This window comes from Micropterus dolomieu, linkage group LG19 (assembly GCF_021292245.1).
Source record: "Micropterus dolomieu isolate WLL.071019.BEF.003 ecotype Adirondacks linkage group LG19, ASM2129224v1, whole genome shotgun sequence".
NCBI classification, from domain to species: domain Eukaryota; kingdom Metazoa; phylum Chordata; class Actinopteri; order Centrarchiformes; family Centrarchidae; genus Micropterus; species Micropterus dolomieu.
Genome location: NC_060168.1, coordinates 18,795,558 through 18,820,561, shown reverse-complemented (window position 1 = coordinate 18,820,561; position 25,004 = coordinate 18,795,558). Strand labels below are relative to the sequence as shown.

The 25,004-nt window shown below is 40.2% G+C and overlaps 1 protein-coding gene across 1 annotated transcript; it reads right to left on the bottom strand.

Annotated features, from left to right (window-relative positions):
- Positions 1–5,975: 5,975 nt before the first annotated feature.
- Positions 5,976–21,989, bottom strand: LOC123957666 (probable E3 ubiquitin-protein ligase MID2). The gene is made up of 3 exons (XM_046030643.1): positions 21,881–21,989; positions 10,265–10,472; positions 5,976–9,930 (listed from the first exon to the last, which is right to left on the bottom strand). Exons 2-3 carry the CDS (start codon positions 10,402–10,404, stop codon positions 9,507–9,509), a joined length of 564 nt encoding a protein of 187 aa, XP_045886599.1. The 5' UTR covers positions 10,405–10,472; positions 21,881–21,989; the 3' UTR covers positions 5,976–9,506.
- Positions 21,990–25,004: the final 3,015 nt, after the last annotated feature.

Sequence of the window (25,004 nt, the reverse complement as noted above, 5' to 3'; positions counted from 1 at the left end):
CCACCCACATGCAAGCAGGCATAAATACACACAGAAAACACACAGCATTGTGCACACTTGCACTCCTACAAACACTGTCAAACTCTCCCATTTGAAAACAGATCAGCTTCTAATTCAGCCAGATGAAATTAAGTTCCTCCAAAGCAGATGGTAATAAAATGAGGCTTTTTTTGGATAACACTTCACTCTGGGCTGGTTGATGTAGCTGGAGCAGGTGTGTGTTGGTGAAACAGGGCCAGGTTTTCAGTTCATTATGTCCAGCTGTGCATTTGTAGCTCTGACAGACCTTTGCTGCAACAACACCTTACTGACACACACAGATGGCCATCCACAGCTGATTATGTGAAGGGGGTGGTATTATTGTGAGGAGAACTGTAATGCCCCATTTTAATGCTGGAGAGAAATCCCCGGCTTGAGCACAAATGCAGTGATTGACCCCCCAGCCTTGCATTTAGTCCAACTTATAGCCCATATAAGAAACCATGTATCAAAAAGCTGAGATTGTAATAACGTATGCTAATGACATGGCGGCTGTGTATTGCCTGGCCAATAATTGTATACACAATTTATTAGGTTATTGATGAGTTTAGAGGAGATGCTATTAAACTTTATGGACACAGGGAACTAACTCTGTTGGGGAGGTCAGCAGTCTGCGTGCATTTACTGATTCATGTATATGCTATTTATAGAGCTGTAAGATTTACTGCTTTGAATGAGCCATCAATGACCAGAAAGTGGCTGAAGGACTCATTGGTGTGCTCACTTCGTGACCAGTTTTCGGAAGTGACATATTATTGAGCATGGTGTTACAGTAATGTGATTACTTTTTCAGTAATGAGTGGTGTAAGATCAACCCAACCAGTTTGTAATTGGTCAATACACACACTTATGTGCCAAAGTGAAACATAGTTGGTAGTAGTTAGTTACTTACTAGTCTGTGAGAACAAAACACTGATGCACTTTGGAACAGCAAGTGGATCAGCTGATTATGGCAATTTCATATATTTGCTGCTTTAAATGCTGGAGAGACCAGCCAAAAGGTAAAACAAAAAACACAAGAGCAAAGACAAAATGGAGCAAAATAGTTCAGTTTTAACACTCACAGATCGTCTGGGTTTTTTTCCTCAGCCACACAGGAAATAAAGACTGTCTCTGGGTCATCACAGGACTGAAGTGGTCTGTATGAGATGTGTATTTAAGCCATATTCTGAACATGTTCCAATTGTATCTGGATATTTTTAAATAAATGTTCTGCTAAAACTCAAACAGCATTCTGAGCTGTAGAGTTGTAGCTACTGTCTTTTTGGGAGACCAGAGAGGAGTACATTACATTAATCTATTGCCTGCTGGTGATAAAAGCGCATATCAGACTTTCACTGTTCTCTGGAGAGAGAAAGTACCCGACCTTACCGTATTTCAAAGGTTAAAGAAAGTATTTTGGCCACATCTCTACTGCGCTGTGCAAATTTAAGCCAAGACCACACACAGTATTTTGTGATTAGAAGGTTATAATTTAAACTTTGCTGCATGACATCCTCAGTGGACAAAGTAATGTCTTGGTAAGTAGCTAATAATAATCATAACAATAATAATAACAACAAATAATCAACATGTGAATTGATTAAATGTGTTTTTATCAGGCGAAATTCCAAATGAAAGGCCACTGGTAGTGGTGAAATGCTCCCCACCATGTAGACTTTTCATTCGGTGTAATTAGAGAGTTGTTGTACGCTACATTAGAGGCTTCGGTGACAAATGACTTAACGAGCTACACAGGGAGTCCTAATTATTCTGCAATTAGAAATGTAATTATGGGTTGCTCCAACGGCTTCCTTGCTAAAGCTGGCTAGCGGTGTGAGGGAGCAGAGACAGAGTGAGCATCACAATTAACCGCCAGCAAATCTGTCACACGTGGAAAGGTAGATAGGCCTCCAATCCCAGCCCCACTACTTAAACTTGTGGACTGTACTGGACGGACTTAAGAAACTGAGGTTTGTAATCCATCCCTGCAAACCCACACTGGAAAACAAAAGCACAAAAACTTCCTAAACCTACCTAAAACGAGTAACAACTAGTACCTTATTTCCATCTGCTGCGCTGCTTTCCATTTTCTGTTTATGTTGTTGTACGTTGATAGTGGTACAGTGTTGTACTCTAAATAAAGTCTAATAATAATAATAATATTCAGATGTAAAATGTTGATTGAGGCAGTGTAGTATCCAATACTTGTGCATTTGACTCATAACAGTTCAAAATAGCACTGTAGCAGCAGGACAGAGGGTCAGTGACCTTCTACGGGGAGAGCAGTGATTGGTGGTTATGTAGGGACTGAACCCTTCTATAGAATTTGACCTCTAACCCCTTGTTTTGTTATCTCAAAATAGTACTGTACCTTTCTATGGGTTTGACCTTTTACTTTGCAGACTCAAACCCTTCTATGGTACCTAACAGATACCTAAACATATCCTATATAAGCTATGTTTGATGTACAGAGAGACAGAGTGGCCACCGGGCTGGGTCACTCTCCAAGCTGCTGCAGAGCTTGTAATTGATGCTGAACTCTTTGATTTAATAAACTTTTATGATCAAGAACAGTGTCAAGTGGGTTTCCTCTCAACACATCATTGCAGTATTATTGTTCGGACACCACAGCAGGCAGGTATACTCTTATGGGTTGTAATTTGATTTCCCTCTGACTTTCAGTTGCTGCTTTCACACAGAGATCCCGCAAAAAAAAAAAACGTGTTAAGAATGTCCGCCAATGTGCCACATCCGGCTTTCCTGGTTAGAAAAAAAAAGACCTTGACACACCTGTTCTGGCATACCAGCTGTGACTTTTCACACAGACATCGTTCTGGCTCTGTTACTACTAACATTCCCGGCTCAGAGGCGGAGCAGTTATTAGGCTACTAAGCAAATGTACAGTCGACTCTTCGTGATGAGCAACAGTCTGCTAAAAGTCAAGAACAGGAGGTTTGGTAGAAATGGTGCAGATACCACAAGCTGCTATCATACCTCAAACCAGTATTATTATGTCAGAGAACTGTTGGTCTTTTCAGAAGCAACAGTTTATTAATTCAATACAAATTAAATGTTTTGGTTTGATTGACATAAAAACTGTAAAGTCGTATGCTGTTTGTACCTGAACAGGAAGCTAAACAGTGGTGCTGTTTATGAAGGTGTTCTTTCAGCCAATCAAATGACTAATTATTGTAAGGTGCTACTTACAGGAAAATAATTGGGACAAAGTTATAAGACTGTTATTTAAGTTGATTTAGTTTGTTGTGTTAAGTTTAAAAGTATTAGTTAATTTCCAACCAAATTACCCCCCAAAAGAACTGCTTCTTTTAACCCAAGCAAATATTAATGAATCAGTAATTACTGACGTGAGAACATTTATTTTTGCCTGTACACAAGTTGAGTAGCCGTCCCCTCCCCTGTTCAATGAAGCCGTCATTGAACAGGGGAGGGGGTCTACGCCACCACTTATCCCCCACTTACAATGCTGTCCTTTCATCTCTTCCCAGGAAGCTCAATAAACGTAACCTATTGGCCTCAGGTGAAGATACCAACGATGGTCGTTCAGTCTTGGCCACAGGTAGTCTTAACGACTGTAACGACTGTCGTCACAGCAACAAGGAACACTAACGAACCAGCGGTATCGAGGACCCGGGCCCCACTGAGGTTAAATAGCTGAGTTTCCCTGCCAGTCAGTCAGAACTGAAGAAGTCCTTTGGATGAGGGACGAAACGTCTTCCAGTATCTTCACCCAAGTCCAGTTGCCCCTTGATTTTAACCTTCGTTGGATGCCTGTACACAATTTTCACATTTAGAATGTTCAGCTGACCTGCTGTGCACTGACCAAAAGACTCAAGGTTATGTTTCAATTTGTTGGAATTAATTAACTGGAAGTGTACCAACTGAACTCTGCCTTTATTAATGTATAACTAGATCAAGATCACATAGTTCATTTCAAGAAACTTGTTATTCTCGAAATTATTTGGAATTTACAGCTGCAAAATAAGGCATCTTTTCCCTGGTGTCCATTGTGCAAAAACAGTGGGATGCAGCTCTAATGAGTATTTATTCTTCATTTTATAGCCTTTAAAAATCCTTCACATGTTGTATGTGCCATCTGTTTTTAAGTTCGGTATATGCACCCTACACAAACTTTATTGAACAGAATCAACTTTCTCCATGTTGACATTTATCTTGCTCAACAATGTCAAGATGAACCAGGAAGCTTTATTCACAGGAACACCTGCCTCCGCAATAGTGATGTTGCTGCTGAAGGAAACATGAAAGTTTCCAGACTCTTTGGGGGAAAATGTCAAAGGGTGTAGTTGAGCTAGCAGACTTCGGGTAGAATCCATTAAAAACTTTAAACTCAATAAACCATTTCAGGTTCCTGGACTGTTTTTAGACCAACAATTTGTTTCACCACATTTTTTTGCTTTAGGTTAGACATTTGCACATATTTGTTCCAAACTATCCAAGGTCATGGGTATGATGTATGTGTGTGATGCCATATTGATCCCTGAGGGAGATAATTCATCTTTTCAGCAGGGGTAGCAGTGTTAGGTCAACTGCACAGCAGTAACCTTGGAGCAGATAAGGTTTCACTGACTTGCTTTAGGATATTGCAGGACAGACACTGGGACAGATGGCAAAATAATATGTATAATACCAACATATTATGTAATGTTTCTGTACTGACACACTTTTTAAGATCATTTTATATAGTGATCAACGGTTTAGTGACTGAGATTCCCTGGTCCCCTCATGACATTGTGAGAACAGCCCTGCCTCACAGGAAACGAGCTACAAAATAAGTGACCATATTGTTCATTGTTTCAGGGTCAGTGGGTGTGTGTGTGCCATGCTTGCAAGCAGTGTGTGGCCTATGCACTACGCTACAGTGTTGTAGTAATGAGACACGTGTGTGCCAGTGGTGACAGATGAGGGCTAAAAGGGTATAGCCCTACTAACCCCACCCTGAGCTCTGGCTGACCTGCCAGCCTGGCAGCTTTACTCTGCCTTTAACCGTTCCAAGGCTCAGGCCTTTTGGAAGCATTTGAAATTGGTGTCCATGCTACATACTAGAGTTCAGTGTGAGCAAACTCTGGTGTGTAGTGTATGACATTCATCTCAAAAGGAGTTTTAATATCGATCCTTATATTAGGATTCTATTTGTATTTTCCTCTGTGTTTTTGGTGTATGAGCTTAAATGGACTACAAATCTAAATTTTGTTTTACAACCTCCATCCATCCATCCATCGTCAACCGCCCAGCTGACATTGGGTGAAAGGCGGGGTACACCCTGGACAGGTCGCCAGTCCATCGCAGGTTTTACAACCTCATGTCGTAAAATTACCATTAGATTAACCCTTGCAAAAATAGGGTCATTAACACATCAATATCGTGATGGAGTAATTCAATGTCTGTATGTATCTTTGCATGTATGTATGTATGCGGGGTAGTTTTGTACTAAACCGGTCATGCAATAGACTAGAAGTAAATAGTAAATAGTACTAAAAGTACTACTAAACTGCAGACGGTGATGCATTCACTTACTGTTGTATGTACTGATGTGCCTTTGAGCAGTGATGTGTTCACTTACTACTGTATGAACTGAATTGCATTGACTGGTGATGTGACTGTTTAGCTAAGGAAAAAAGTGAAAAACAGTTTATATATACACAGTAAAAGAGGGTAATCCTGTTTATCTCCCCTTGAGCTTTGAGCTTTCTATCAGAATCAGCTTTTTTGTCAAGAAGATTTACACATACAAGGAACTGGCTTTGGTATTTTGGCTTTTGTTCACTTTAAATTTATGTCTATCTGAGTGTGTCTGTAAATATGTATGTGAATGTCTTTGTGTATTTATACAATGATATTTTTTATGTGCAAACAAAATAAAAATAAAAGCCCATCAAGGCAACATGGCTGAGACAAAGAATTCAGACTCCAACACATTTAGGATCAGACTTTTAATTGGACTTAAATTCACATAAATAACATTGTTTCATATATATTTTGTATATTATACAACTTTATATAATATATATTTCCCCCTATGATTTACATTCCTCTCTGGCTAAAAGTATCTCTCATGTCTATGGAAACAGAAAGCCTTGCTTGAATGCAATGCTGCTCTTTTTGTGCTGTTCATCAAGGTCCAAATGCCAAAGGGAGAGGAGCGTGTTTCTCATGAGCTGTAAAAAATAACTTCCCAAGTTACACAAACAGAAAAGCAAAAAGGAGAATCTATTGCATTGTCTCTAGGGTATTACACTGCACTACAAGAAGTGGGTAGCTATTGAAAATCATTCACTGTATATATTTTACTGTATTGACTTGTGACACAAAGAAAGAAAGAGCACTGCAAACTATCTGATATGCGCGTCAATGAACATTTCGTGTCTGAGTGTCACGTTTTTTTTTTCCATTAACAAAAAAAAAAAAATAAAAAAAATATATGTTTGACACAAGATAAGAAACCCCATCATGAAGATAAGGAAGGAGTTATGAACCTGCAGCAAGGTCACATAATCATGCAGTGACCCAGCCAAGCACACTTGCACAGATGAGTTGAGCTTGTCATTCTGGATCACAAATCAACACATGGCTGTTTCAAGACTGTGACCGACATTGTTCAAAAAGATGGGTGGATATCTGGAAGTCAGGTAACATTCACTAATCTCCCTGACAGAATAACCTTCCTTTCATACTGGAGACTCCTCCTGTGCTACCTTTGACCAGTGGATTATTTCTGTTGCCTGTAGCGCTCAGGCAATCTATACCTCCATCAAACAATCATGACTGACGCATCACACAGTTGCCTTTGAGAACACTGCAGGTTGAAAGGTACACTGGGAGGCTGTGGGTTGTCAGATTTTTCCTTTACATCACTGGATCTTTGCTTTAACTCATCAATAAGTAATCATGTTTTCTAGCAAATCATAGAAATCAGTGTGTGTTTACAGGGTATGACTGTGTTTTCAAGTCTAGCAAATCATAGTCCGTCAATACAAATGTTACATGACATTCAACATTAAGTGCATACCTGGTGATGTGTAAAATGGCCATGAAGTGTCATGTTTTTCATGTCGAATCTAACAAGATGGTATGTAAAACATCTGCTTGTTTCAACACAATCTGTTGAAGTTTCACTTCAATCCCTGTTTCCTGCTACACAACCTCTTAAAATCTGCATAAACTATGATACATATTTGATTGTCTGAATCAGAGTCACTACCTGAATATCAAACTGTCACCCACACAAGGCCTTCAAATCCCACCCCCCAAACAATGGATCCAGCTGTTATTTGAATTGTGATGGGTGACAAAAAGAGTTTGAGGTCAAATCTGTTGTAAGCAAATGTGCAGGTGAGTCAGTATCTGATGAAAAGCAAGATTTGGTGACATTGAAAAAGCTACTTAAATTACCCAGTGAACCGGTGTGGGATACAATGTTTCATGCATTTATCACGACAAGGCCAACCTAAACGAAACATGATGTGTGCGATGCTTTGTGTGTGTATGTGCATGTGTGTGTGTTAAGAAATCACAGAAGAAAACACAATCATGCCATGACATTGCGACAGACAGCAAGTTAAAGTGTTAACCCCCTCCTTCCCTGAAAAGTTGACAACAGAATGAAGATTAGTTTATAATCATTTCATCATGATAAAAATCGTAGGAATATCATCATAATCATATCCCTTTTCAAAACAAGATGAAGTTACTATACGCTATCGAAAAGAGTCATGGGGAGGGAAAGTCACTGGTTGTGTTCAAAGCAGTCAAAAAACCTTTTTAACTTCATAAGTTCACCAGCAGGGACCTCTGTTTTATTGCAAAGTTTTTTCACAATAGACTTTGCTATAGTAAAATATCCGCAAACCATCATTATTGACCATAAATCATCTTCTAAATATGAATAGGAAAATAAGGTGATGTAGGCTATTTAGAGGAGTGAACACAACCAGCAGTCGTGCTAGCTGTCACTTTCCCTCCCCATTATATCCCTGCCACCTTGCTCCATCTACTTTCATACTCATAGAGGGGAAATTGTGTTAATTAAAAAGTGCATCATGAATATGTTGAGATTAATAATAAAAGTAAACCATCCTTTTTTGTCATAAATAACATCTTATCCTCTAATATTCAATAAACCTCTTATGATACAAATCGAGTAGTCACATGACGCAAATCCTACCCCCTGTGATCTTATTTATATGTGGGAGCAACGTAAACGCTTCCTGAAATCTGGAAGCAACTACACGCCAATACAAACAAGACTGCTGCGTCAAATCTAGGAGGAAGATCAAGGAAAACATTACTGAGGGTACAACACATGAAGAGTGACACCAGAAGATTTGTAATACACCCTGTTGTAATGCAACACAAAAAGTCCACAGCTAGCATATATTTGTGTTAGCATGTAGCTCACACAATAAAGTGGACTCAAAGAAGACACATCCACATTTAAAGGAAAAAATGTTTTGGGACATACGCTTATTCGCTTTCTTGGCGAGAGTAAGATGATAAGATCAATACCACTCTCACGTCTGTAGCCAGCAGGCGGCTCAGATCAAAGACTGGAAACAAGGGGAAATAGCTAGTCCTGCTCTGTCTAAAGGTAAAAATCCACCGTGAAGCTCTCAAAAGTTCACACCATTACACATTATATCCCATTTGTTTAACTATCAGACTCAAGACCTTACAGTCTTTATGCCACACTAAGCTAACCTTCCTGCTGGCTCTAGCTTTATATTTAACATACAGACACAAGAGTGGTATCAACCTTCTCATCTAACTCTTGCTAAGAAAGCAAATACTGTTAAGTGTATTTCCCATATAGTGAAACATTTCCTTTAACTGCTAATTCTGATCTATAATGTGTCCAATTTAATTTAGTTTTTGTCAAATTTTGTTCACTTGACATATCACGCAAGACAGAAATATGGACATTTAAAATAAAATTAAAATGTCTGTAGTAGGCTGATTCTTCAATGGATTTTTTGTGTTTTAATCTACCATAAGTGAAACATTAAGTAATCTCACTGTTCACATGTTGTAACTTCAAACTGTAAAAGGCTGACCATTCCCTTCTTGGTCTTCTGCCTAGGATCAAATAAGGAGGACAATAAATCAAAAAGGAAGACCTTAAATGGTCTAGAAAACGAGATGTCCAGCCCTGCCCTTAGTGACTCTAGGGCTTCAGACGAATTTCAGGTCTACTGATGTTTGCAGTCAAGAGACCTTGTTCCCATTCACTGTTGGATTTGTAAAGCATTGGATGGCTACAAACTAAGGTGACTGACATTTTTCCAGACGGGTGTGCATATTTCCAACACTTTTCTAAATCCATATTAAAGTAACTGGTCCACTCTTGAATGAAGAGGTTAGACTCAGTCAAGCTGTCAGTGTCTTTCAGCTCCCAATAGACCTTTCAGTCACTGGGCCTGAGTGGACTCTGCAAGGCCATTTGTTGGCCTTTCTCAGTGGCAGGACTTCATCCCGGTCAAGTATGGTGACTCTTGTCTGCACAGGCCCATCTGCTGATGTTGCTGCTCTTGGAGATCTGAGGCCACACCATCGACAAAGTCGGGGACGGGTAGCCCTGAGAGTATCATGACTGACTTGTTCCAGATCATGAAAGTGGGTACAACGGGCAGGAGGAAGGAGATTTCGAAGGTGTGAATGTGCTGGGAGTTCATGGCATCATAGAAGGACAGTGAGTTGTTGTCGTAGTCCAACAGGACACCCAGCCGCCTCAGCTGCAGGCTAGCCTCCACCAGCATCTCCTTGCCATCGTGGCGCACCATAAAGTTGTTGTTGCAGCGCGAGAACACCCATGAGGATGAGTTCTTGCCGCTCCACTCATTTTTCGGGGCTGATTTGTAAGCCACGCCGATGGCATACCTGCAGGGAAGGAACATTTTGGAATGCATTAGTGATCTGAAAGTAGTGTCCTTAGTGACTTTACATGCACAGTCAAGCTACCTCGCGCTGAGGACACACAAGATAGGCACAGGCCCTCTGGGTCTTTCCTGCACGAAGAGGTCTACTTCAGAGCCAATTAGTGAAAAGAATATAAATAGGATAAGAGTATACACTGTGTGTGTTGAATGTGTGTCTGTTATGAGCATACGTGTGGATTTGCATAACAGCCTAGATTTATTTATTTATTTATTTCAGTTTATGAAGGCTCCTTGCAGGCTTATATAATGCACTCTTGTTCATCTGTGTTTCTTACCATGTCGACGCTCCCAGCAGCACCTCCCAGTAGTGGCACCCGCTGTCAATGAAGACATTACCAGCTGCGCCATAGGAGCCTGTGCCGCTGAAACGCTCCGGGGTGTGGCTCTTCTTCAGTGAGCTCTCATCCTTCTCCATGGTCAGACAGTCGTTGGACAGACGTAACTTCTTGTGAGCCGTCTTTGGGTCCAACTTGAAGGGTTGACCTGGATAGAGAGAGGTTTATGTTATTATGGGAATGTTTGAAGTTGTCTTGTATAGATTAATCTTGTTGAACAACAATATTTGTCGGCTACAGAGCTCCTTCCTTTATTTGGCACAAAGAAAATGCAAAAAAGATCTGAAATCTGAAACCCTGAGTGAAACTTAAGTCCAGATTGGTCTACAAAATGAAGTGATCACCACACACTTCAAGAAATGACAAACAAATTTCTGCCCAAAGTTTAGCTTAGAAATCTGAGGCAAAATGAGACGGTTGACTTCTTAGTCTTGACTTCACAGTCATGGAGTTCCTAATTCATGCTGCTCTTGGCCTAAAAAGTTGTACATCCTCTTGCTCACAGGGTGCAAAGGGCGTTATGTGAAAGTCTTTTTTTGGCAACTTGGGGCAGCAGAATAAGCTGTAAACAACACTGGCATATTATCACCTTACACAGTTGATATTGCAAAAATGTACGAAGAGTACAGTTGCCTGATTACACTTCCAGTTGAGTAACATAGCATTCATTTGTAGTATTGTTTCTGCACACCTGATGAATGCAAGTCCAGTATTTACTGTTTTGGTCTACACCAACTCTTGAGGGATATGCCTGGCTCTTGAGATGACAAATGCTCCACTATGTTCACCAGGTAGTTTCTAACTTTGTATGTCTGTGGTTTGCTGCGGGGCAAGTAGTGTACAGTGGGTTTATCAAAGCCTTTTCACTGAAAACAGCTGCTTTTTGTGGCTAGAAATTGGGTGTATGAAAGCAATGAGACTGAGTGACCAAAACAATGAGCTGAAAGACATTCTCTGAACTGCAGAACCGGGTGATAAGTCTCCGTGAGTTCATCACTATGAGCGGCACCTTCCGCATTTTTATTTGATCAGTTGTTAAAATAAACATATCGATCAGTGCAGCTTTAGGAAACACCCGAATACTGCCACTTCCAATGTTCCATGATCACTCAACATTGTGAAGAGGAAAAAAGAAAGAAGATACCACAAGATCAGAAGGTGAAAGAGCTTTGAATAAGAATAAAAATTAGAGCAAGACTTGAACCTGAAGAGGGGGCAAAAGATGAAAATAAATAGAAAGAGAGATCAGAAGTGCTCACAGAGAACTCACAGGGAGAGACAGAAGAGCAGAATATTTGAAATACAACGGCGAGAGTCTAAACTTCAAAGCCACTCACAGCCTTTGGTGAAGGCATTTCATAACAGTGGAGGAAGCCACCCGGCATTCTCCTCTGTGCCTCCCATCACACAGACTTGGAAATTAGCTGAAGGAAATAGCCTTCACTTCCACTACAGTAGGTAGCGGTCTGGGCTGTTCAGTGGAAATGCTGCTATCCGGTTGCAACAATTCAATTTACAATGACACCAGTAATTTGGGTGTAATGGGTGGAAAATTGAGCGGGTGAAACTATGTGAGTGGCAGAGAGAGAGAAAGAGAGAGCGAGAGAGAGAGTTAAAGAGTGAGGAGGAGAGGAGAAGTTGAGGGGATAATATGAGGCTGAAGATTGGACAGAGGAGCCCCTCTGTCCATTTATGTGTGTGTGTGTAGGCTGGTTTCATGGAGGTCAGCCACGTCCCTTCCAGACCTGACATTTAACTCCGACACCTCATCTCATCTCTCGGCCTCCTTGAGCCTCCCACGGCTTAATGAGCGACACAATGAGGACCTCCTCCCCTCTCTCTATCTGTCCTCTCCTTCATCTCTCTCCCCTATTTTCTCATTCCCATCCTCTCTATCCTCTCTCCTCTCTCACACACTCCCCTCCAATAATCCGCGTGGTGAGTGTGTTACCACGTGTGGATATGAGATGACGAGGCCAACGTGCTGCTGGCAGCCAATTACATTAATGCGCTCTCTTCTTTGAACTGCTTATCGCTGCCAGCGCAGCCATTTCCAAACACTGGGGCTCTGTCATGCCTTTCCAGGGGATGACTCCTGAGAGCCCGGGCTGGGCCTGAGGTTGGGGAAGGGGAGACACACGTGATGGTTGAGGACAAGCAGACACACACAGAGAGCACCAGCTCCGGCCTACACACAAGCTGACATACAGTAAGTGGCCGAGTGGAAATGTTTTGAACCAACGCCAGCAGGACTCGCAAATGGAAAAAGTCATGCATAATAAGCTTGGGTTTAAATGGTGAATTCTTCGTATGTGAGAATAAATGTGTATGTACATAAGGCTGGCAGGATGCTCAATATAAAACTGAATTCAGAGGTTTGCACAGGCAAAATGGTAGGTTTGCCACTAGAATTGTTGCACTGGGTTTTAATTGCCGTAGTGTTGGCAGGCTGGCAAAGCGGCTATTTATTTGCAAAGTAAATATGTTTTGAGGAACTGCAAGCCATGTCAACACCCAAAATGAGTCGCAAGCTCATCAGCTAGCAGGACTTCACTTACTCTTCTCTCCAACTCTGATTCACGTTTCCACTGTTTTCTTCCTGCAACGACTTGTCTCTCACAAGATTTCAGAGCAAGAATTGTCCTTGAGCAAGACTTCTGTTTCTTAAAAACAAAGGGTGTCATTGCGAGTCACTTGTAGGGATCCTTTCCATGATGTTACTAGACACTTCATATACCAGTCTGAGCGTATCAGTGACAAAAAGAAGCACAGGATGTAATTTTGACGGGCATAATTGGCCTGAAGGAATACGTTGAAGCAACGGCACCGGTTTGTGGCTGCCAGCTGAAGCATCTACTGCCCTACCTACTGATTCCAAAACATTTTGTACCTACTAGTCATTTCGACACCAAAATATGTGAAAATAGGGCCCAGGTTTATAAAATAACTAAATTATCCTTATTTGATGTACTTGTACTTTACCGCATTGTTTTCATTTTATGCTAGTTCTCCTTCACTTCAGAGGGAAATATTGTACTTTTTACTCCACAGCTAATGTTACTAATTTATTTGCAGACTAACATTTTAAAAACAAAACATATGATCAGTTTTTAAATTGTGATTCATTGTTTTAGACCAGCTGCAACATTAAATTGCTGCTTGTATGTAAAGGCTTTGAGAATAATAAAACAAAATTATAATATAAGGGATAATATATACTTTGGATACTTGCTGCTAATTCTTCTGTACTTTTACCTTAGCCTGAATGCATCCTAATTAAGTACTTCTACTTTTACTTAAGTAAAAAATTTGATTATTTCTTCTTCTGCTGAAGGTGATTCATGTTGCAGAGTCACCATGAAATGAACAGACCTAAAGTTGCAGTGAGTACAGTGGTATTTGCTAGCAGCACTCAGAGCGCATACCAAATGTGATTTCTTCTGGAGTACTACACTGCCATCCAAGGACTAAAAACCAGTGTGTGGTGCAATATATCAGCAAGAGGACCAATTCAAAATAAGAAAGTACATATACGAAAAAGTTCAGAATTATTTTATATTACCCGCCTGTATTACGTATTAAATGAGTGACGACACTGTTTTACATTAACACACAGTCCTGTGCTGTCAGATTATATATTACAAAAAATGAAAGACAAGACAGGATAATGGAACATTTTATTCCACAGACCGGATTTCTTTGTAATAAGTAGTAATTAGAGATGTTTCCAACTGGCTGCAGATGTGATAACTGCTCTCTGTTTGACTGCCTTGAAGCTGTGCATTGTTACGAACTGGGAAGTCTTTAATGGAAACTTGTAAAGCACAAAAAAAGGAAACAGTATCAAGGAAAAAAAAGGGGCAAGAAATAAAAGGATCTACTGTTGGGGGAGCGTTTATAAAAAGCAATTTCATTCCAACATTTTGCTGGGTCCTTGTTGAAATACTTGCAGTGGGATAGCATCTGGGTAATTGACTTTATTTCAATTCAGTCAATTTCACTCACGCTTATTTTTTTTTTTTACCCCCCTGGCTCACATTTTTGCAGAGGGATAGATTGAGTTGCCTCTGTAATGAGGGAGACAGAAAAAAAAGATCCATCTTACTGCATAACTAAACAATTACTGCAGTAGAAACAGCAGTATCAGGGACACAGAGAGCTCTACACACATCAGAGGTCGAACACAACCTTATATGTTTTCAAAGGTTTCTGCATCTCTGTTGACCTTGCAAATCATTCAATATCATTAAAATGTGTAGCCGCATGCTACTTGGCTTCTAATTGACAGATCCATACGTAATACAATTCAACAGTGCTGCCTGCTTTACACTATGAGATTAAAGATGCATCAATCATGTAACATGGCTGGGGACACAGTACAGCAGGCGTATGAGGCGTATAGCAGAAATTCCTGGCAATGTGAGTTCATGTGTATGACATCTCATCTTCTCACCACTTATTGGGAAATATTTGGCTTTTTCTACTCAACTTTTGCAAAAACTGAAAATGCCTTTTTGTTGTGAAGAACAAAGACAAACAGCAGTCACTGATCTTCTCCAACTTCACCCTTTAATGAACTCGGCACAGTCTTCAGAGACCAGTGCTAGAAAAATTTCAGTAACGCTTCTGAGTCTGCTTATGATTTCGCTGTGAGTAAGAAGCCATTTTTGGACAAAGTTTCTGTGATGATCTGCTGGTGTAAAAGCATGTGAAAAAACTGTATCACCGGTTATGTGTGTGTGTAAAATGTAATCATTCATTAAAACTCAGCTCTTGTCTTAATAATTCAAGTATTCTTTCCTCCTGCATAAATGCACACACCAGAGAAAAAGTGTATCAAAAGCATTGTCGAGTAATATCAAGATTTCATTAGTGAGGTGCGGTGTCTGTTGGAGACAGCTGTTTGTCTCAGAGAGAAAAACAACAAACAAACAAAACAAACTCCAAGCCAACAGGCATTTTAACACATTCTCAATCTACCCCTCCACCTGCTGGCATTTTCACCAGCTCAGTGACAACACATCACTAAACTATTTGTCAAGCCCCAAAGGCAAATGACAAAACACGGTGATTTGGCAGGGATTTGGTCATTTTGGCAACAATGACAGGCCAACTGAAAGCTGAAATATGTAATGTTTTAAAATGAATATAGCCTATTTATATAGAGCCTGTTTTTGATGGAGTATGGTACAACATTAAAACAGGCTGTTGCTGCATATTCTGCTAATGAGAAAAACTGATTGGGTTTCTCAGATTGCACACGACCTGAGTGACAGTTCTGATAAAGCACACATATTTATAACACAGTCGGGTCGGCAGGAAGTTCTGTGCCATTAACTGAGATGGCTAGATATCAGCACCAAATATAATTGTTGTACTTGGAGGGTGACAACATGCAGAAAGTTAAAGATTTAAGCTTTAAAGCATAAGGCTGGTGTTATCCTCCATTTTCTATACTGTCAACAAAAAAAAAAAGACCAAAGCAAACAATACTTTAGCCAATCTCTCTATTCTGGGGACAGGGTATTGTAGTTTTTAGCATTGTCACTCCAGCAGGAGTAAATAGGGCATTTGTTGGGGACTATTCTCAGTAGCGGACTACAATGTCTACACAGGCAATCCTTGTTAGCAAGGTAAATACCATGTTGTTTTTGGTCTTTTCATAGGATTTGTTGACAAAAAGGAAAAATACAGAATACGGCCATCCTTACCTTTTAAGCAATGCTAAGGGGATGTTGGCCATTTTACAGCAATTTCTACTGCTTGCTGATTGCTTTGAAGAGAAGTTAACAAATTATTAAAATTACTTAATGTGCTTTTATTCTGATATCAAAAAGGTGCTGCTCTATCCATTTTTATGCTAATCTACTTTACAGTGGGACTACCCTATCGTTGACAAGGAAACATTTCAGAATCAGTTTGTCCTTGCTTCTCCTCTCCTGTTCTTTTTTGTGGATATTTCCCCCCACATATTTTGCATTTTATTTTATTTTTTTACTTCTTCTGTTTACTGTAGAGACAGACAGAAAAATATGGTGAGAGAGCAAAGTGAGTGACATGTCTCCTGCTGAAATCAAACCAGGGACATTATAATCACACAGTAGGCTTCAGTATTCCATGGGAACACCCCACTCTCCTCCTTTACTATCCTCCCGCTCACCTCTTTCTCTTCTTCCATTCCCAACACTCCCCTCTCCTCTTCTCCTCTCTACCTCCTACTGTTTACTTTAGGGGCTGTGTGGCAGCTTGAGGCCTGTCATCAGAAATGCATGCTGGGTAAATATTATTGCAGGCCCTTTAACAGATAGTAAAGAGGTACCTCTGGGGCACCTTGACATGTGATATTTTCAGCCTGGATATTAAATGCATGCTCAACGCAGGGACTAGCATCTGAGTGAACCCCCCCCCCACACACACACACTGTGGAGTGTTTGCCGACTGCCCGCTTCGTACACACACAATATGGACGCCCAGAATAGTTAACCAACAGAATGATGAATGTTATAAAGTCAACAGTCCAGTGTTTGACTGTCAGAACAGTAGCTGCCTAAAGGAAGGCCAGTATGCATTCAGATTAGCTTTTGTTTTCACAAAAACAATATGCTCACTCAAAATAGAGGCTAATCTTCACTTGTAAACAGTGGAGCTGCTACATAAAGACACATCTAAGCCTGGATTTATGTTGTTGGTACTCCTACTTCACACCATCCCGCAGCTCTGTATTACAAACTGACAAAAGTGGATGTTGATGTTTGCAGCCTGCGGGACGGGTGCAAATGTCAAAAAAGGGGGTTGGAATCTCAATGCAGCTGCTCATGTTGGAAGCACACCGTCATGCCCGAGCAGCTTACCACCTGTCAGGGGGATATTTGGAAAGGTAAGATTTAACCAGTGTTGGCCCAGTTTCAAATGCACCATTCACATTTCTAAAATCAGGTACATTAATCACAGTTTACCTTCCTTTAAAAACATGTTCCAAATCAACAGCCTTCACCCGCCCCCCCCCCACACACAAACATCTTAAAACAGATTGTTCTTGGCCTGCATACATGTGCTGAATTGCAGCTGAGGAAATCACATCTTGTACTTCCACCTGCACATGCAATCAAATCAGACGCCATGAACAGTGCCGACTGCTCTTTCTGACTGGACCTGGCCTGCAGTATGGAATACTAAGCTTAGAGACGAGACAACATAGACACAGAAACACACTGCATGATCATACAGTCAGACTGCTATAACAATCTATGGCCTACATAAGCTGCTGATACTACTCAGTCTAAATTTGAAGCCTTTCCTCGGTCCTAAATTAACAAACTGCTTTTCTCCTCTACTGCAACTTTGCTTCTTGTTGGTGGGAATTCATTACTAAGACAGGCAGCCAATTAAAAAGCATCAACAGAGCACAGTCTAATAAAAGCTGTCTAGATTAATGTGGGTTTCATGTTCTGTCAGCCGCCACTCTTAATAAGATGGGACCAAACACAAACCTTAATTCAATTTCATGGTTATGAATGCCTAGAAATATGGTGCCTTAAACACAAATATAATGATTATTATGTTGTCAGCCAGAAGATGCGGCTTTGACTTTTTAATGTTAAAACATGTTGAATTAATTAGATTAGCTTCATTATTTTTGTTTTTCATACTAGAAGAATCTAGGAATGTATCTATATTTAATGTAAATGTTAAAAAGGGATGAAAATCTGGAGCCAGTGAGAGAAAAATGTGCAAAACCCGAGCCTTACGAACAGAAAACAAATGCTTTTATTCTCCATTTTTTTAATAGTACTGTTTGTTTGTATAAAGGCAATATCTTACCCGTTGACTTAAGATTTAGAAACTGTAACTGGACTTGCACAATTTTCCATCTACAGTATGTGCATCGCTCAGGCCTGGACTGTATTAACGGATAAAAAGCACTGGATTGAGAGCACTCACGTCTGTAGACACTCATCCTCGCAAAGAGCTATTTGGTGTCTTCTATTCGTTCAACACTCTCACTCTCAATCTGTCACTTTTCATCTGCTTTCATAGTCTTTTCTCTCTCTGGAAAAGAGAGAGACAGCCATGTAGAAACCTGGTCACAGCGTACTAGCACACACATGCAGGCACACACGCGCTCTCTTCTTAATGGCCTGCTTCTTCCTCATCATAGTTAATTCATACATGTTTCAAAAAGCTGCGAGTTACTTCACATGTTAGCTGTGAGCATTCAACAGCACAGTGATACAGTACATACTATAGTATTAGTGCCAATGTTCACTTTGAGCCACTCAGGGTTCGATGAGTGGTTTCACTGGAGTGAGACTGGGTTGACCCAAAAAGCCTGTGAAAGCTTTAAGACTTCACAACATGATTTTAAATGTTGTCTCCATCAAGCCAACTGAATTGCATGAGACAGGACCGCAGCAGAGGTGTGAAGCCATTAAAAGAGCACTCCACCGATCTAGCTCTGCACTCCTATAACGCTGTCAAACTCACAGTGGATAGTCAAATACAAAAAGGATCAAAAGCTGTGGAGCAGAACCAGAGATATCCTTTTTTACACATTCTTCTTCCTTGTCAAAACCTGGCACCTACATTACCCACAATGCAACTTGATGCTGACGGTTCGGTCAGAGATTCAGTTCGGTAATGCTACTGGCAGCTAATGTAGCCCCAATTTGCTAGCCAGAAGCAGAGATAAAGAGCGGGCTACAGAGGTCTGGAAAGCTCACTTCTTTCTAACTCCACATCTCCAGATAGTTTTCATTTTCAAACTTGTAGTCTTCAACCAATCACTTGAGACAATAAATCCGATTTCGCATAGTTCACTCAGAAGCCACAAATGACTCTATATAACTTTTTCCCCAACACATTCTTACCCCAAGTTGTCATTTATGGATGCTTGGTCAAGACCCCTCGGCGTCGCTTTTTAACCCCCTGGGTATACCTTTAGCATTGTTTTTTGGATGTGTAGGGCTGCGTCAAGTTAGCAATAATAAATATGCAATGTCTAATGAAGTTAGCAACGATAACAATGCAATGTTGACGTTGTGAAACGGAACGTTGTTTACATACTAAAACATTGAAAAACAACTAAACAAGGTTTAGGCACCAAAAATACTTGGTTAGGTGTAGAAAACAAACATGATTTGGCTTAAAATAACGTTACTCATATTACTTAACTTTCATAAGTTAAGTACTTAACTTACACATACTTATCTTAACTTTCGTAAGTTAAGTACCGTTACTTGCATGAGTTATGCAACTTCCGTAACCTATGTAATGAATAAAAACACTCACTGTTGTCTTTCTGTTTTACATGGCAAACAAACACTGGTCTCCTACTTTAAAGACTGGTTTCTGGCCCAACCCGTCCACCCCAACCACCTCCTTACTTACACTTTACTGTTACATATCATATACCTACCTTTAGTATTAAAAATTTAAGCTACAGGGCTTCCCCCAGTGCCTTGAACTATGACGCTAAGGGGCTCCCCAGTGCGTTACAAAGTGATGCCAAGGGGTCTTAACCATGCATCCATGTGTGACAACTTGGGGGTGAGAGCAGGATGCTTTTTTCACATATGCAATAGTACTTCCCAATAGCTGTAAACAGACTTTGATGTTTACAATTGGTGGAGTTCCCTTTTAATGTTCCTGGGTACCGTGATGTAACCTACTATCCCTTCATCATATACAGTACCTTAATTTTTCATCATTTAAAAAAATCGACCATTTGATAAGGAGAACATTTTTAAACCAATGTTTAAGGTCACTGGGGTTAATTTGTCTCTGTCCCTGCTGCTGTGAAATTAAATCAACTCCACATAAATAGCTGCATTTGACCTTTCTCATACATTTGCGTAAATAGCTACAAGCCAAAGTTATTCCAGGTGTCTTCATAGTGACGCTGAGTAGGGTCCTTGAAGGCAGAATCCGTAGCAGCAAATCATTGTCTTATTTCTTCTGTTCCTCCCTCTCTGCCACACAAACATTCATCCATCAACATACCCATGATTGTGTATAGAAACGCTGGGTTTGTGTATATCTGTGTGCTTACAGTAAGCTGGCCTTTCCTCGCCATGAGACCAAAAGTTGTGGCATCTTGAGATGAAAAGCTTTACCTCTGGGATGAATTGACAGATGGCATAAAGATTGAAGCAGGGCACCAGAAGAAGAGATCATATGCCATGGCCAGGGGTAACAGAGGACAACGTGCCAAAAGATGGGTTAGAGAAGGACATAAAGGAGGAACATGGAGAGTTTGAGGCCAAGAGACACTGCATAAGAGAACAGACTTTAACAATGCCTCTTGATGTCCAGAAAGTCCAAAATAAACAAGGCTGCTTCAAACTCCTTCATTTCTTTCCAACATCCAGTTCAGTATTTGTTAAGCAGAGCTGGACTCATGTGTTGTAATGCTTCAGGTGCTTGAATTAATTTTTTTCAATTGGAAATTATTAGTGCTGGGCAACGATTAAAATTTTAATTTGCGATTAATTGCATGATTTCCTGCGGTTAATCGCATTGTTATGCGCAAAATTGAATAATGAATTCTAAAGTAGTATATTGCTCAATTTTAATTAAAATGTACTGCTATATACACAAAAGTGCAAAAACATGTGGTTTGCAAACACTTTAAACAAATTGGTGTTTTTTACCAGCAGTTTTCCCTTTACACCATAGCAATAAAATAAATCTCAATTTAAACATTAATGTAATCAAATCAAATATAAAACCAAAGCTATTTGCCACTGCCAGGGCATTACCTTTTATAGCTTGTTAAAACAAATTAAGAGTCCAGTGTCACAATCTTAACATCATAACAGGCACCTTCTGAGCAACAGGTTAACATATTTTTTCTGAACAGGTATCAGCAGCAGAAACAGTCTATGTTCAGTAGCAAGTGTCCCTGTTTTAGTGAGGTGAAATGGTCTCCTCATGCGCATGCCCACCAGCTGCCGAAGTTGAATTGTCTTGAACTTTTTGAATGCAACGCGCAGTACAAATCATTGGAAGAGAGACTGATCCTCGCTGTTTGTGAGTTTCCAGAATCTATTACTGTTTACTAAACAGGACATCAGCAGGAGGGAATTCGCATGGCAGAGCATCCCCACAAAACTAGATGAAGGCCTATGAGGTAAAGTTATGTAGTCAATTATTTTAACTGAGGTTAAACAGGCTACAGCTGTGTAGCGCACATAAGTCGCTGCCATGGTTACTCTCCATAGAGTTTCTGCCGTTTACTCGCGGAGCGCTTCTGTCTGATGAACGGAGCAAAGAGCAACCCCGTGGGGCCAAGCATAGTCTTCGTGACGTCACCCGTTGGTTTGTGGACTGCCGTTTTGAAGGCTCGAGTTTGGCCGATAGGGCGCTGCCAAGTTGAGTTCTTGCAACCAGCAGCACCGGAAGAGATATTTGGACGAGACGGTTGAGCTAACGGCCGTGTGCGGAGCTAGCTAGCTAGCTTGCTTAGCTAGGTGCATCTGTAATTCACCTTAACTGCCATTTTAACAGAGCTGACAACTTTGTCTAGCGAATAACAATCTTAAAACTAAATGTACTCACCAGAGAAAGTGAACAGCCAACTCCTAATAAGCTTTTTCAACGGCGCTGGTTAAATTTACACAGTGCTGTGGGTACGAGTCGGCTCTTGCCTGATTTACAGGTCGCCATGCTAAGAGGGACTTCGCGTTCGCATCAGATCGCCGACCTGAAGCTTCCCGCTTGCTTGCAACAGCTGTGATGGCAGAGGAAACGGTTTTATTTAACAATCAATAACGATTAACAATTAATAATGACAAACTTATTGGCCAAGCAACCATGTGCTTGCCTTTATGGTGCAATATTGAGACCGTTTGCTGTATTCACATTTGTTGTACACATATACAGCGCAGCATTTTGGGTTTACTTAGGAGTTACTCTTTTGAACAGACAGGGTTGTGATATGCATGACTTTCCAGTATCTGTGTGACTTGTCACTGCGTTCTTTGCTTTGCAAGCCTCTGCCTGAAATATGATGAGCTTAGGCTAAAAGCCCCCAGAGCCTCTCATCATAAAAAAAATGTGACAGCTAAACCCTCCAATCTAGCCACAGACAGAAAGAGAGCCTTCAAGTGCACTTGCTACTAGAACTTTTACAGCAGTGGAGCCTTGAGAGAAACCTAATAAGCCCGTCAAAGTGAGATATTTATGATCAGTTTTGTTGTGACCCATTTTAATCCAACAACACTACTCGGCTCCACATGAACAGATGAGTGAGGCAGTTTAATCTGAATACCAATTCCTCTGAGAAAAAACAGGAGGGAGTGAGTGGGAGATGAGAGAAAGGACGAGGGACAAAGACATATGAACAGACTTGACAGACGCATGTACAAACACACATGATGCAGGTGCCATCATGAAGACCACAAAACCTCAATGATGGATATAAATAATGAATGGTTTTTTTTGCTGTTTTGATGGCTTGTCTAAAGCACAACAACAGACAGAAATGCTGGTTGCCAATCATGGCCAGAGAAGAGGAGGAATGACAGATAATGACAACAGAAGGGGTAGTGGGGGGATTATCTTTTAGCATTGTACTACACCAACACTGGACCTGGTCTCCAAGAAATTACATTATATAACAGTAATTCCTTTTTACCAGTTATGTTGGGAAATATTGTTGCTACCTAGATTATGTTAACAAGCATTTATTTTTTTTGTGAAGCATGCGCTACATTCTTGTATTGCTTGCATGTCATAGCGAGGATGTCAGAGTTCAGGGTTAGGGGTTTGATAATGCATTAGTTGCTATGAAGAAATAGTGTATGGAAAACAAATGAAATACTACAGTCAATATTTTTAGTGCATTTCCAAAACAATAGTTCTACACTACGTTGATAAAAAAAAAATGTAATCCTGGTGGCATAACTGTACATTTACTTCAAACTTGTTTGCTGTTAGAAATTAGTTGTATATAAACGTAATTTCTGGGGTTGCTGTGACAGTTTCCATCCCACTCTACCCTTTTCACACTCCAGTTTATGGTTATTTTCTCCTTCTTTTGTAAACATTAGTGTATGGATCTGATTTTTTTGTGCAACGTATAGCCAGGCGTTTTGATCCTCCTGTCCATATGTGTGGGCCAGACATTGAAGCCCATATGGCCTGCTTTTCATATAAAAAGAAATTATTTTGTGTTATCACACATTAGTTGATTAATTTAATGTATTATTTATAGTAAAAATGTTTATTTATTCATTGTATGTATTTTTCACCTTAGTTTCCATGTATATGGATTGGTGGTTTTGAAAAGTGCTCTATAAATAAAGATTATTATTATTATTATTATTTATTATTATTATTATTATTATTAAATGCTTTGGCAACATATTTCTTCAAATCTAAATGTCAGTAAAGGCAATAAGTTTCAATGAACCAAACAGGGGTGAGAGAGAGAGAGAGCGAGAGAGAGAGAGAGAGAGAACAGAAGTGAGATTGACAATGAAAAATAATACCTATTCACGCTCATCCCACTTATCTGTGTCACATTATAAATTATAAATTTAAGTGCTACTGAGTTTTATTTATATTGTCCCCAGTACGAGTCATGAGCATCAGTGACGGCGAGCTGACTGCCAGCTCCAGATACCCTGCACTTCACCTCTAAACGCTCCCTGGCTACACGTCGTGCCCACATCACACTGAGGCAGTAATCCAGCCTAATGCTATAAGAAAAGAGTTAAAGTACTGACATGCTCCATGTCCCATAGGACGAGTGTGTCAAGAAGATTTTGACTTGGAGAGGTTCAGATGAGAGGACGTGGCGCTATTTGATTGATAAAGGGTACCAAAGTACCAGATTGCAGTATCATACAGCTGAACTGGTGGACGGGGGGTAGAGCCCGCTTTAGTGGCCCCTTATCACTATTAACTATAAAATATATGTAATTGGTAATATGAACATAAAAATGGGACAAAAAGCAAAGTAGCTAGCTTCACTTCAAGAGTGCAGGCTACACTGTAGGTGCCCACTTTACCAAACTGCCTTTAATAGTTCCTTTAACAATTTAATATCCACTCTGTAATGCCAGCAGGTACTAAGGTCTCATCAAAATGTGTCATATAAAGCATTAAGTACATCAGCAGCTGTGCAGGTTTTTCCTTTTAACCTGCAATAGATGATTTTTTGTCAACTTGGGGGCAGCAGAAACAAGTTGTCAACACACCATTGACATATCATCACGAAATGGCGAACTTGTTAGTTATTAACACATCCAGCAGTTATGGAGCAACGTTATCATTAATTTGGAATAGTGTTTGTGTCCACTTGATGGCTGTAAATCCAATTTTCACGCTGCTTTTGGTCCTGAGGGAAATATCTGTCCCTTTAACTACTAAATGCTCCACTATCTTCGGCAGCTATTCTCTACCTGTGTTTGCCTGCTGTTTTTCACTGAAAACAGCGAAAATGACACTATGACAGCAGTGATAGTGAACCAACATAGTTGTGGCCGGATAGCTAAACACATCACACATTTTTATTATAAAAATATTGATTATAGCCATTTTAAGCAACATCAAGGTTTCCAACCACAAATGGGCAACTGAGACATCACAAGTCTCTCATCTCTAACAAAGCCACTGGTTAAAAAAAACCCAACTTTCATCAGTATGTGTTCCGACAATGGTTGCTAGGATCAATTTT